The sequence below is a fragment of the Periplaneta americana genome, chromosome 16 (genome assembly GCF_040183065.1).
Source record: "Periplaneta americana isolate PAMFEO1 chromosome 16, P.americana_PAMFEO1_priV1, whole genome shotgun sequence".
Classification (NCBI taxonomy): Eukaryota; Metazoa; Arthropoda; class Insecta; order Blattodea; family Blattidae; genus Periplaneta; species Periplaneta americana.
Genome location: NC_091132.1, coordinates 149,634,910 through 149,649,075, shown reverse-complemented (window position 1 = coordinate 149,649,075; position 14,166 = coordinate 149,634,910). Strand labels below are relative to the sequence as shown.

The window sequence follows — 14,166 nt, the reverse complement described above, 5'->3', positions numbered from 1 at the left end:
ATTTAATTATTATTTTTGGCTACACCAGAGTCACATTCGCTTCCATCGAATATCAGTCTTCAGTTTGAACCCAGTCAGGGCTATATTTCCCTAGTTCGATCCCCGACATTTAATTATTATTTGAAGGGCTCACAACCAGAGTTGACCAAGTCCACCCGTGATCAGTTTGTGGAGTAATACAATCTCGGATGAGGAAAACTTAGATTTATCCATTGCTATAACAAACAAAGACCATAACTCATTTGTTACTCCACAGATGACAGCATTTCCTAAAGAAGGTGAATGAAGACTCAATATCTCAGAACTATTCGAGATGAACTTGGTCCACTCTGGTTGTGAACCCCTATGTAGGTATAATGAAATCGCTGGAAAAATCTAAAAACATGTATAGAAAATGAACCTCTCACTTTATATGTCAGTCCACAGTTGGAACTCACTGACGGCTATATTTCCTCAGTTCGAGTCCCGAAATTTAATTATCCTTTATTCTAGGTATAATACAATTGCTTGAAAAATAAGTATGCACAATTACCCTCTCACTTTAAACGTGTCCACAGTTTGAACCCAGTGACGGCTGTATTTCTTTGAGTTCGAGCACCGAAAATTAATTATTGTTTTATTATAGATATAATACAATTGCTGGAAAAGCCTAAAGAAAAAGTATACAAAATTACTCTCTCACTTTAGACATCAGTCTACAGTTTCTACCGAGGGCGGTTATATATTCTCAGTTCGAGACCCGAAATTTAATTAAATTTATTACATTACTAATTTTGACAACAGCTTTGCTTATTAATTTAAAATGGCTGTGTTATTACATTATTGTGTATTATTCATTGTGTATACAAGTTTTTAGATTTTTACAGCAATTGAATTATACCCCCAATAAAAGTAATTAATTTTCGGTGCCCGAACTCAGAAAATATAGCCGTCACTTGGTTCAAACTGTAAACTGAGATTTAAAGGGAGAAGTTCATTCTGTATACACTTTATTTAGATTTTTAGAGTAATTGTATTATATCTATAATAAAGAATAATTTAATTTCGGGGTTCGAACCGTCGACTGACATTTAAAAGAGAGGTTAAAGTGACAGACGTTCATTGTGTAAATATATTCATAGACAACATAATTGCGCTTTTTATATACCTATAATAAAGAATAATTTAATTTCGGGGTTCGAACCGTCGACTGACATTTAAAAGAGAGGTTAAACCGTCGACTGACATTTAAAAGAGAGGTTAAAGTGACAGACGTTCATTGTGTAAATATATTCATAGACAATTAATATAATTGCGATTTTTATGTACCTATAATAAAGAATAATTTAATTTCGGGGTTCGAACCGTCGACTGACATTTAAAAGAGAGGTTAAAGTGACAGACGTTCATTGTGTAAATATATTCATAGACAATTAATATAATTGCGCTTTTTATATACCTATAATAAAGAATAATTTCATTTCGGGGTTCGAACCGTCGACTGACATTTAAAGGAGAGGTTAAAGTGACATACGTTCATTATGTAAATATAATCATAGACAAATTAATATAATTGCGCTTTTTACGCCACTCTAGTGTCGGCTTCGTAAACTACGCCGTCAATTGCATACATAAAACCGTCAGACTTATTTTATTATGGCAGTGCTTTTGAATCCCGTTGTACTTGCATGCGTGCAATAACGACCTATGCAGGGACCGCTAAACTTTACCATTACCGTAGAATAATTTATTTGATTAATAAGCATAAATTACTCCATGTTTAGTGTAAGATTGGTCTATGTAACGAGTACCGGGTACTACGAAAATCATCATCATCATCCTTCATGCATTAGGAAATTGATTCCTGTAGCAGCTACTGAAATTGGTCCATCCATCTTTTCGCTGGTCTTCCAATATCTCTTCTTCCCCGAGGTTTATATTTCCAAAACTTATATGGTATCCTGTCCTCCTGCATCCTTGAAATGTGAGACATCCATGAATTTCTATATTCTTCTATTTTGTTGTTTAATTCATATATCTCAAGTTCTTCTCTTATTTCTTCGTTTCTTTTATGTTTACAATTACAAACGGATAATTTCAGAATTATATGTGGGTATTTTAGAGCAAAGTCGGGTAATTTCAGGATTATATGTGGGTAATTTCATTAACAAGCATTGGCATCACTGTCAGCGGGTCAAATAATACAGTTGAGCCGAGGTTATTTTGCTTTCAGTGTAATAATGAGTGAAATTACTAGGCATAATTTTGAAGAAAAATACAATGAAGTAGTTGAACATTTGAAAAATGCGACGGTGATTGCAGTGGACACAGAATTTACTGGTTTACTTTCTGATCCAGAGTATAAGCCGAGGTATGTAATGTCGACGTTTCTCAATCCCTTCCTCCTACAATAATATGAGAATTGCGTACTTGTACGAGAAGGATGTCACTGTTCACTAGCCTATTCGGGAACGCGAAATTATACCAAATGTGAGGAATGTTACTACAGGTGTGTAGTAAGCCTATTATGTGACAGGTTAGGTTCGATTAGGTGTGTATTGTGTGACAGGTTAGGTTAGGTTTGGTTACATGGGTAGTATTATGATGTTAGATTAGGTGTGTTGTATTATTACTATGTTGGCGAAACTGAAATCACTGTTACATTAAGGTTACTTATGTCCCGCTCACTATAGAGACATAGGCCAATTTTACAAATATTTAGTATAACTTGTTGCTTCTTTGACAGGTTAGGTTAGTTTAAGTTTTTGTTATAGCCTACCTTACATATACGATTATAGCGCAACATTGGCAGTTATAAAAGTGAAATATTCGTTCAGTGGGCGTTGGATACTCTACATTCACCAAGAATTGAAATGTGTTGTGGTTGTGATAAGTATTGAAAGTTGGTTTATAACGCCACATTGGCAATGATAAAAGTGTGCAGTATTCTTTCAGTGGCTGGTGGATACTCTATATTGACCGTTCTGCCCATGGCTTGTACCTTCACTTATTGTATGAAGTCTAACAAAGAAAGCGCTGTATTTTGATGCTGATGTCATTTTTGTAAATCTTTACAATAGTGCTACCGAAGGATTGCGGATAGCAAGGACCTCCCAAATAAACTACGGGACATCGTGGAAGAGAGGGGTTTGAATGGGGTACTGACATTCTTAGGCAATAATGAATATATGCGAGGCATACCAAAATGCTAAACTAACCTAACCTATCACTGATTCGACCTTACGAAAACTTACATTTTGTCTGTGATTAGTAAGAAAACGCACGGATATGAGCTGTATGTGCTGCCCCTGCCTGCCACCTACCTCTTCTACCTCGACGGAGTGATCTTGCCTGCCCGCATCTCTCTGCCAGACACCACTTTCTTCCCAACTTTTCACCCTTATTTCGGCGCGAAATTGGTGTCTTCACTCAATTTGTCTTTTGTTTAAGATACATTTGAGTCGACTAGAAGCCAAGTACGTTATGTAAATACATTTGTATTTTAACTTAGTAACACAACTAGAAGCCAAGTACAGTACGTAATAGTAATATGCGTTACAAGAGCGGTATGTTGACGTTTTCATGTTCGAGGAAAAGATTGAAAAAGCGAAACGTAGTTGAGCTTTTTTAATTTCCGAGAACATGAAAACAAACATACCGCTCGTGTATCGTACATTATTTTGTGCGAACATCGTTTATTACATACCTGAAAGAGGAATTTCTAATTAGTTGCAATGAAATCTCCATCTTGGTTTCTGTTCAATGACGGCAACTTTGGAAAACAAATATATCTATCTTCAACATGGTTCCTATAAAATGTTTTCTGTGTTTACTATACTCCAGCAGGCCGTGATATACGTCTGTCCTTTTTTTCCCCCCAGTCTATAAATGCGAACTTGAAACAAACGGTAAGTTATGTAATGATTTATTTTTCATTTTAATATTTTAACAATATTATTTATATAACATATTGCAGTAATAACATTGGCATCTGGAATCTTGTTGATTTTTTCACGGCTTCCTTAATGTTACTTGCATTACAAATGCAGTAACTTTTGTGGTGTTGTAGAGTTTACTTAATTTTTGCAAATATTTAAAAACAATAATTAACAGTGCAATTTAGGTGAGTGGTAAGTTTCCAATTTATAATTAATTATTACATTACTATGTTAAACGTCTCTAAAAATAATATGTTAAAAGCCTAAAGCAGTAAAATGAATATGGCGCTTAAGCGGTAAGAAGAGGGAAATTGTTATGTGTGTTTGGTTGGGAATACTGAATGTGGTATTTCACACTTACCGCGTATTGGTTTTGTGCGGAAAACAAGCAAATACGCACAATCTCGCACAAATACATTTGTCGGGTCATTCGATAGTAAGGGTTATGTTAGTCACAAGACATTCAGAATATTATGTATCTAAAACTAATAAAATATTCATGTCCAGTTTGTTTAGTTTTATAGATCTCGAAACCTGCTACTAATTTCACATTAATTCAATGGAATATTATTATTTTTAACAAAATAAAACTTTATTGAGTCTGTATTGTACTGTATTACAATATTATTATTTTTGTAATTATGAACAATATATAATAAGTAGGTACCAGTAGTTTATTGTATAAGAACCTCCTGAATTTACAGGTTGCCGAAAAAGACAAGGTAAACAAAAATATATACACTTACTTACTTACTTACTTACTTTTAAGGAACCCAGAGGTTCATTGCCGCCCTCACATAAGCCCGCCATTGGTCCCTATCCTGAGCAAGATCAATCCAGTCTCTACCATCATATCCCACCTCCCTCAAATCCATTTTAATATTATCTTCCCATCTACGTCTCGGCCTCCCTAAAGGTCTTTTCTCCTCTGGCCTCCCAACTAACACTCTATATGTGCATTTCTGGATTCGCCCATATGTCCTTCATGCCCTGCCCATCTCAAACGTCTGGATTTAATGTTCCTAATTATGTCAGGTGAAGGATGCAATGCGTGCAGCTCTGCGTTGTGTAACTTTCTCCATTCTCCTGTAACTTCATCCCTCTTAGCCCGAAATATTTTCCTAAGAACCTTATTCTCAAACACCCTCAATCTCTGTTCCTATCTCAAAGTGAGAGTCCAAGTTTCACAGTAACAAAAAATATATATATATATATGCGCGCACGCACACACACACACACACACACACACACGTACGTCTATGGGTAGGTATTTCACTGCAAACCCAGCATTCTCCAATCTTTCCTATTTTCTGCCTTCCTATTAGTCTCTGCATATAATCCACATATCTTAATGTCGTCTATTAGCTTTTCTTGGGAAGGATAATTGTGGTAGCTTCTGCTTTGCTGTCTGCATACCACTCTCTCTTCCGCATCTCAAAAGATCTCAGAGGGGCCCAGCATGGAGGTGAGGAGAGTGGATTTGATTAATGAGCCCTCCGGACTTCATCGAAATTCACTGCAAAGGTTAAATGTCAGTTCTATGAGGGCTTTTGACCTGATCAGTGATTGGGAAATCCCAATTAGCCTTTGCCGCATCCCCCTCCCCCCCCAAAAATACTTTCCTATTAATTGAGCCTAAATGTCATACAAGTGCAGCACTTAATTATGATGCTAGTTTCGGCCAAAGACTTTATAAAAAAATTGCAAACCATTTTCCAAATTTGAAATAGGCTATTTTAAAATTGAACCTTTTAAAAAAGATATGTATAAAATTATTCATGATATATAATATTAACAAATGTGTGTTTTTTTACCTTTTTATTCCTACATAAAGATTAATGGCAGTTGACTTAATATAAAAATGTCAACATACATGCCGAACTTGAAGTCAAGCCACAAAGGGAAAAACACTGGAGGAGAGGGATTCGATCCGGTGCTGTGGATTGAAGTTCGGCGTAGCTCAATGGTTAGAACATTTGGTGTAGAATCAAGGACCTGGGTTCGATTCCCGGTGCTGGAGCGAATTTTTCTCCTCTAATATCAATTGTTACTATTTATTTCTGTCGACTATATTCATGTTTTTATTGAATGTCACTGCTTCTGTCTGGTTGTCAATTTATATTAAATGTGTTTTTTCTTTCTTTTTCTCTTTGTTCTTTTCTTTTGCTCTTGTGTGTTATCAGTTTGAATTAAGTTAGTGTATTTAATAAACTGTCCTTGTAAATTTTATGTTGTATTATTGGCTAAGACCACACTGTACATGATTCTGGATCTTACGGTAGTGGCTAGAAACATTTTTGTTGTATAATTTAAATTTGTACCACTTTGTCTACCAGTTAAATAAATAAATTAAAAAAAAGTATGCATACAATAAATGTTAAACAAATACTAAATTAAGCCTAACATGAAATTTGAGATCAATATAACATTTCAGTGTTACCTCTAAAAATTATTATATAAATGATTTTTTAAATATGTTTCCACTGAGTTAGCTCTATGGTAACACGTCTGCCTCCAGACTAGCCGACCCGGGTTCGATTCCTGTTGGGGTCCGAAATTTTCATGTGAAATTTCTACCTTGGGACTAGGAGAGATGGTGGTACACAACTTCTAATCACTAAATTGTGCATCAATATGTCTGAGTTAAATCCCAAATCTCTCTGCAGTACATATGAAGAGAAGGCATATCTATGTCACTGTTGATAGTGATATATGTCAGATGGCGACCCCTTTGGTGGTATTTGACAGGATTAAGCTATGTGCCAGCACCGGGTTTCTCCTTCTACTTTCCTCACCTTCATCATCATTATCCTCACCCATTTCCTACACGAACACTTACACATACACTCACCCAAGCGCTTTCTAGTACACGACATAACTCTTCTCAGATACACCTCATGCATAACGGGCCCGCCAAAGTGGTGTGCAACTTGAAAATGGGTCACAGTCATGCCATCTATCCACAGTATGCAGAACCCAAATTACACAAGTAAAGTGGGTAGGCATTAGACACCACTATCACCAACACCACCACCACTGATTTTTTAATATACTTATGCAAGGACTCTCTAATTACAATGATAACAGTGCTTTTAATTTTGTTAATGGATAGTCCGAGACTTTCCAAATTTCCGCAAAATAGCATGGTATAATGCTGTGTCCTTCCACTATCAATCCGAAAACCTGTTCTCAGCTTATGTTTGACTGTATAGTAGGCCTAATCCAACGTAAGCTCATAAATGCTTCTCTTCTCGTTGTTCACTTCCTGAGGCTGACCTTTGTGATGTTCAAATCTGACGGTAGGATCGAGGATTTATCCTTTAGAACACTGGGATTTTTTTTTTTTTTTTCAATATTAAACTTGGCTCTGATTGACTGGATGGTGTGACTTTTGGTGTTCCAAATATGTACTTTAGTACGCGATTTTGGGCATCTCTCAATGCAGTCCCTACCCAGAGATCCGATTGAGGGACTATTTTACCTCCGGAAAATTTTACACTCAGGCACTCCATGAATCATAAGCAGTGAAAAATATAGTGGGACTGCGTTGGTGTTAATGCAGCTTCTGTGGGTACCTCTTTGTTACTTGTTAGCATAAACAACAAGTTTAAACCCCTCACCACGACAAGGTGAGTGCCCATGAGAGGGTAGAACACTGGGATAAATACACAGAAAACAAAATATAGTATTCTATATTCTTTTATTAAGACAAGAATAAAACAACTTCATTGCCCAGTCATGCATAATTTTCTTTACTTTGGGATTTTTGGAATCATGTTTCTGTCCTCTCAGTTCGTTTTATTACAACAAATAACACTTTATCAACACATTGATGAATTTATCTGGAACATTGTCTGTTTTAATGCTGCTGTCATTAACACTGTCTACTTTCTTCCTTTTACATGGACTAGCTCTGCTTGTTGGTGCTGATTGTGAGGTGTAATTAGGCTATTACTTGGCAGAATCTGGGAATGGAACTGCTAGGTTTTTAGTCTAAAAATGCCAGAAGTAATGAAGTCATATTTGGGTCATTCCATTGTAACGGGTGTTACATCCACAAAGCTAAAAACTGAACACTTTGAATGCAGCCTTAATAGAATCAAAATTTATTTATTAAAACTATTTCCCCTATATTTTCTGAACATTTTGATATAATATATAATCCTAAGTTTATTTTAACGAAGTTGAATAACAAGTAAAAAACACGGTGTAACGGGTGTTACAGAATTTAGCCATGCAGCCTTAATAGAATCAAAATTTATTTATTAAAACTATTTCCCCTATATTTTCTGAACATTTTGATATAATATATAATCCTAAGTTTATTTTAACGAAGTTGAATAACAAGTAAAAAACACGGTGTAACGGGTGTTACAGAATTTAGACATGAACTTTTGCATAGTTATTGAAAGATGTAAAATTCTGTGAGTTTAATGCACACAAATTAACATCCTTTTATATGGATATATATTAAACATTGACAAAATCAAATATGTTCTCAGTTTTCCTTTCTGCTTAAAAGATTTAATTTTTTTCAAGAAAAGCTTCTGTAACGGGTGTTACATGACTTGTAACGGGTGTTACACTGTGCAAATATTTCTACTTTACTTAAATGATTAATGACACTCTTTCTGTTTCATTAAAACAACGCTATTAAAATTTAATATAACGAAATTTCTGTGTAATAACAATTTCATTTTATGTAAATAATTAAATTATCTTTTTAAAAATTCTCAGAGCACAGTCTATTTATTAAATAGCCTGGAATGGAACAAATAGATTAATTGAGGAACATTCAAATTATGGTTGTTTTACAGATATTTTGGTGCATGTGTAATTAATTTTAAACATCTTTTTTCATCTACACTGTCACTGAATTCATAATACAGTCTGTTTCCTTGAGACTTGACATCAGGTGTTGGTAACTTCCTGACCAGTTGACTAAATTTTACAAAATAAATATCATTTTCATCAGATTTGAAGATTTTTTTGCTCTGCCCAGAAACTTTCAGGAACATAATTTTAATGTCCTCTTCATTATCAGCTTGGTTCTGGCATATTCCAATGTATCGGAACTTTTTTTCACCCTTTGATGACCCGGGTTTCTTGTTTTCACTTAAAAACTCTACCAAAACAAACATGCCAGACTTAACTTCAGATCTATCAATGCTGTACACTGGCATGGGAATCACTTGTGTTTCACTTGTCAGTATCCCATGTTCAGAATCCCAAAACCTGTGGAATCATCATCTTATGGTGCTAAAGGAAGTCCAGACTGCATACTTGTTCTGTGATAAATCACTACTTATTATGGCATAGGATTTCACTGTATCATTAGAACCCAAATGCAACATGTTTTTTTCATCCGATTGTTTACAGGAGCCATTTCTTGAAATAAGCACATTCAAGTGCATTAGATCGTGGTAGAGCAAACACATATTTTATACAGAATGGACTCTTTGCAGCTTTAACTACTTAAGAGATAGTTACAAGCTATTTTTTTATTGTAATAGGTTACAGCAGGCAAGTACAACATTTTGTAACTGGTATTACATCAATACTGTAACACCCGTTACTTAAAGAGTTGTAACACCCGTTACACCTTTTCTGGGTAAAATAAATTAAATATTAATTAAAAAATGTTATGATCTCAACAAGCAACCTTATAATCTCACTTTCACTGCAGGATATTGTGAACAAATATTTCATAAGATCATAATTAAAACTTATTGCATATTTTGTGTAACGGGTGTTACATGCTACAGCAATTTTTAATATGCTGTAATTAATTACTGAATTTGATCTTACCTTGAATTGTAATATATGCTTGAACTTGGAAAGCTTCATACATTTCCCTCCAAAAGTGCGAGATCAACAACATGGTGTTTTATGACAACAGCAGGATCTTAAACTTAAGCATGCGAAATAACATATTTACTATTCAAAGAACCTACCAACAAACATAAACAAAACTGCAAAAATATTACATACAAGCCAAGTTTTCTTTAAGGGTAGTGTAATTCATACTTTTAACAGTTGATATATCATAGTACCATACACTTTATTAATAAATGAAAAAATCACTCAGAGGCTCAGTTGGCATGGAATGACCCATTATAATAATTATTATAATATGACTTCATTATAATTTTCCTTACAGAACAATTTATAAGCTGCCATAAAAATTACGTAGCCTGCTAGACTCTTAAACTTATAATTTTTCTTCATTATAATAAAACCACAATTCTGGAAGCAAATGCAATACTTACAGTTTTTATCTCTCGGGAAAAAAGAAAAAAAAGTATCACGAGTTATTTTCAGTCTCATAATTTCTGCACCTAAAAATTGCACAAACTTTTCCAGACATGTCTGTTCAATTAATCTGGAGTCATAGAGAGTCTGAAGTGAAAAAGTAATTGCGAATACTCTGGAGTTAGAAGTAGAAAATACTGTACTTACAATATTAGGCCGGGAATACACGGACGCGCTGCGGCAGTAATTGGCATTACATGTAATGTGCGGACTAAATTGTGCACTCTCGAACAAGTGGTGCGCACGATACAAATCATCTGAGCAGTGCGCAAGCCTTGAACACCTTTTTAGTTCCATTCTATCTCGCACGATGCACGACCATGGAAAACGAGGAAGCTTTGCTAACAGCTATTTGTTCTTTCGTAGTAGTAGGATACAGTTTCAACAGAAAGAGACGTAGACCTATGGAGTTGTACAAGAAACGGCTAGGGAGTAGTTTTTTAAGTGCTATAAACTTTCAAGACATCAGCAGCCAGTATAAAAACCTTAGGACTACTAGCCAGCGCCATCTTTCGAGTGCATCCCAAAGATCATATCGAGACAAACGTTAGGTTGGTAACAGTGCTCAGTTTCCAAAGTCCATAGCCTGAGAAGACAAATCGACTCCACGATTCGACAGTACAAAGAACACAAAAGGTCAATCATGCCTGGACCTACCGATGCTAGTGGCACCCACACTGGTAGAAAAAAACAACTAGACGAAAACAGGAAGTACAAATGCAACAAATGCAAAGAAACACTAGAAAATGAGAAGGCAGTTGCAATGGCTGGTTTCATGCTAAGTGCACTGGAATGACACAAGGCGACATGAAAGCTATAGAAAAACCTTCAACATGTCTTATGTGGATCTGCGAACTATGTCGCAATGAGAAAGGGATACTAGAAGAACTCGTAAGATCTGTAAAGACACTTACAATCCAATTTGAAAATCTCAGGGGAGAAATAAGAGAGACGGTATCAGAAGGAGTTAAAGAGGCTCTAAATCATGTAACAGAGAGCACAATACGAGGCAGGGAGGGAAACCTAAAGGAAATTATCAAAATGACGGTGGCCGAAGAAATAAGAAAGACGGATCCCAGAATAGGAAGAGAAAGTTCGACGGGCATCTCCCAAATGGAGCGTAACCGAGAGGACCAAAAAGAGTCAGCTCCAACATCGGAGCCATCGGCAACATATCACAACACCAAGCATAACCAGGAGATCACAACCACAAGAAATGAGGAAACCCCAATGCCCCAAAACGAAATACTACCCATGTCAAACAACGACACAACTACCGAAAACTCCACAGATACGACAGATCAACACACCGTAAACATATGTAATGCATACACAGAGGCGGTGAAAAGAAATGGAGTAAACAATTTAAAAATAAAGACCCCAACTATCGTAGGCACAAAACAGAGCAACACTTAAAAAAGGAGCGGAGAAAACCGAAAACAAACTACAAGGCAGGACTCATGGAGCGTGGCTATATATCGGAAGACTACACCAGACTACAACACAAGAGAAAATCAAGAGACACCTGACCAAGCTGAATATAACGAACATAGTGGAATACGAGGAGCTACAAATAAAAGGAACGCTTAAAGCCTACAAGGTAGGCATACCCCTCAACGACTTATCAAAAATCGACGCCCCAGAGTGTTGGCCAGAGGGAGTTATAGTTAGACGATACCGATTCTTTTGCCTCCAAAGAACCGGCGCAAGACACGAAAATTAACTTCCTCCTATGGAACGTAGAAGGGCTGAAGAGCATTCTAGAGCTAGCCCCTAACGAGCTTCTAGCTAAACAAGACGTACTTATTCTAACCGAGACTTTTATGACTGACAACATAGACATCCCTGGATTCTACGCAACGCACGTCAACGCAACACAAGGACCGAGAGGAAGACCTATACGGGGAATCTCCTGTTACTACAAACCGTCAATCGGGAAAATACTAAACACTTACTAAGACGAGGACACGATAGTAATCAATTCTGAAAACCTAACCCTGATTGGTCACTATTTCGAACCCCGAACTCCAATAGAAGACATCATATCGACAATCATGGCGGCATTGGCTCAAGCAAACCCAGGTCGCAACATAATAGTCGCAGGAGACATGAACTGCAGGATAGACCTCGCTGACCACAGAAGCGACGAATTACTAAATCTGATGAAAGAGGAAGGATTCAAGCTCCTCAACAAAAGAGACAACAAAACATACTTCGCGCACAATGGCAGCAGTACCATAGACCTCATCTTCTACAAAGGCCCTGAACTCAACCTTACAGAACACAGGGTGTGTTACAACACAGCAGGAACACCGCTAAAAAAGCACTGCCCAATAATAGCAAGCTTCTCTATTCACGGTCAGACAAAGCCCACAAACCATCCCATTCCGGAGACACCCTCTTCAAGGAAACTAGACGAGAACGCGCTTAATAGAAACACGGATAAACTGGACGAAATTAACAAACTGATAAAAGAACACAACCTAGACACTGCCGCAATAACCCTAGAAGAGCTCATCAAAGATGCCACCGTGCCCAGGTCAAAAAGAAGAGCCCAAAAATGGTTCGACGGTGAATGCTACCATGAGAGGAGAAAAGTTTTAGAGAAGTTGCACATCGCAAAAACCACAGATAACCAAGTGAACCTAAGAAACTACTGCAAATCCAGAAGAAAATACAAAACCCTACAGAAACAGAAATGGAAGGACTTTATCGAATCCGAAGCAGTTAGGATGGTGGAGGAAGCCAAGAGAGACCCCCACGTGGCTTTGAAGCCCAGAAAATCTCAAACCATAGGACAACTAGACATGACCACCTGGGAGGAGCACTTCGCTAACATACTTAATCAAGGGAAGAATGCAGCTGCATACACACCGAAGACTATAGACAGAGACCATATTAACACACACCCTTTTACAACAGACGAAGTACAGGACACTATAAGGAACCTAAAGAACAACAAGGCGGTCGGCCCGGACGGGATTTTCAACGAGCACATCAAAACATCAGCCAGTCTACTTCTCCAAGCCATCACAGATCTTTTAAACCTCTGCCTAAGAATGAGCAACATACCAACTGGATGGAGATCGTCGACCTTGAAGGTGCTACACAAAGGAAAAGGCGATCCAGGCGACCCGAACCAATACAGAGGAATAGCCTTGGAAAACAACATCTTCAAAATCCTGACCAACCTAATAACAAAACGTCTCACAAGAGAAACAGACCACAAAATTCCTGACGAACAATTCGGTTTCAGAGCAGGACGAAACACACTACAAGCAGTTCGAAATCTGATCGGAGACATAGAAGATGCTCTACGATTTCCCCGTGGCAAATTCCACACAGTCTTTATTGACTATACCAAAGCCTTTGACACACTCAATAGGAACGTCATCTCATCAAAACTCGAGGCAATGACAGGAGAGAATAAAGAACTAATAACACTGAGTCAGAATATACTAAGGAATAACACGGTCCGAGTCTCTGACAACATCAGCATATCAGAAGAAATTACCCAGACCAACGGAGTGTTGCAGGGAGATCCACTCAGTCCCCTGTTGTTCAACATTGCCACATATGATTCAGTCAGCAGAATACGACAGGAAGCGGAGGAAGTGAAAATATACATCTATGCCGACGACATGGTCATTGGATCACGTGACGCAAACGAACTGCAAAAAGCAACTAAGGCACTGGAGAAATGGGCTGAGGAAAACGAACTACAGATCAACCTAGAGAAAACCATGCAGATGACTTTCCGAAAAGGCGGACGAATATCAACTAATGACAGAATACTGCTGAAGAACGAACCAATACACATGACAAATTCATTCAACTACCTCGGCATGACCCTGCAGACAACAATGACGTCTTTCAGAATACACGTCAAATCTAGAGCGGCAGCAGCTACAAAGGCTATATTCGATATCAGATCACT

General features: G+C 37.2%; 1 protein-coding gene across 4 annotated transcripts in view; it reads left to right on the top strand.

The window, feature by feature from the left end:
- The first annotated feature begins 2,167 nt into the window (after positions 1–2,167).
- LOC138691298 (pre-piRNA 3'-exonuclease trimmer-like) overlaps positions 2,168–14,166 on the top strand; it is a 355,843-nt gene continuing 343,844 nt past the window's right edge. For 3 of the 4 annotated variants that reach the window (XM_069813142.1, XM_069813140.1, XM_069813141.1), the window contains exon 1: positions 2,168–2,350. In XM_069813142.1, the coding sequence (XP_069669243.1) occupies positions 2,220–2,350 (131 nt within the window). In that variant the 5' untranslated portion in view covers positions 2,168–2,219. The remainder of the gene's footprint in view (positions 2,351–14,166) is intronic. The other variant, XM_069813143.1, reaches the window with a different exon arrangement.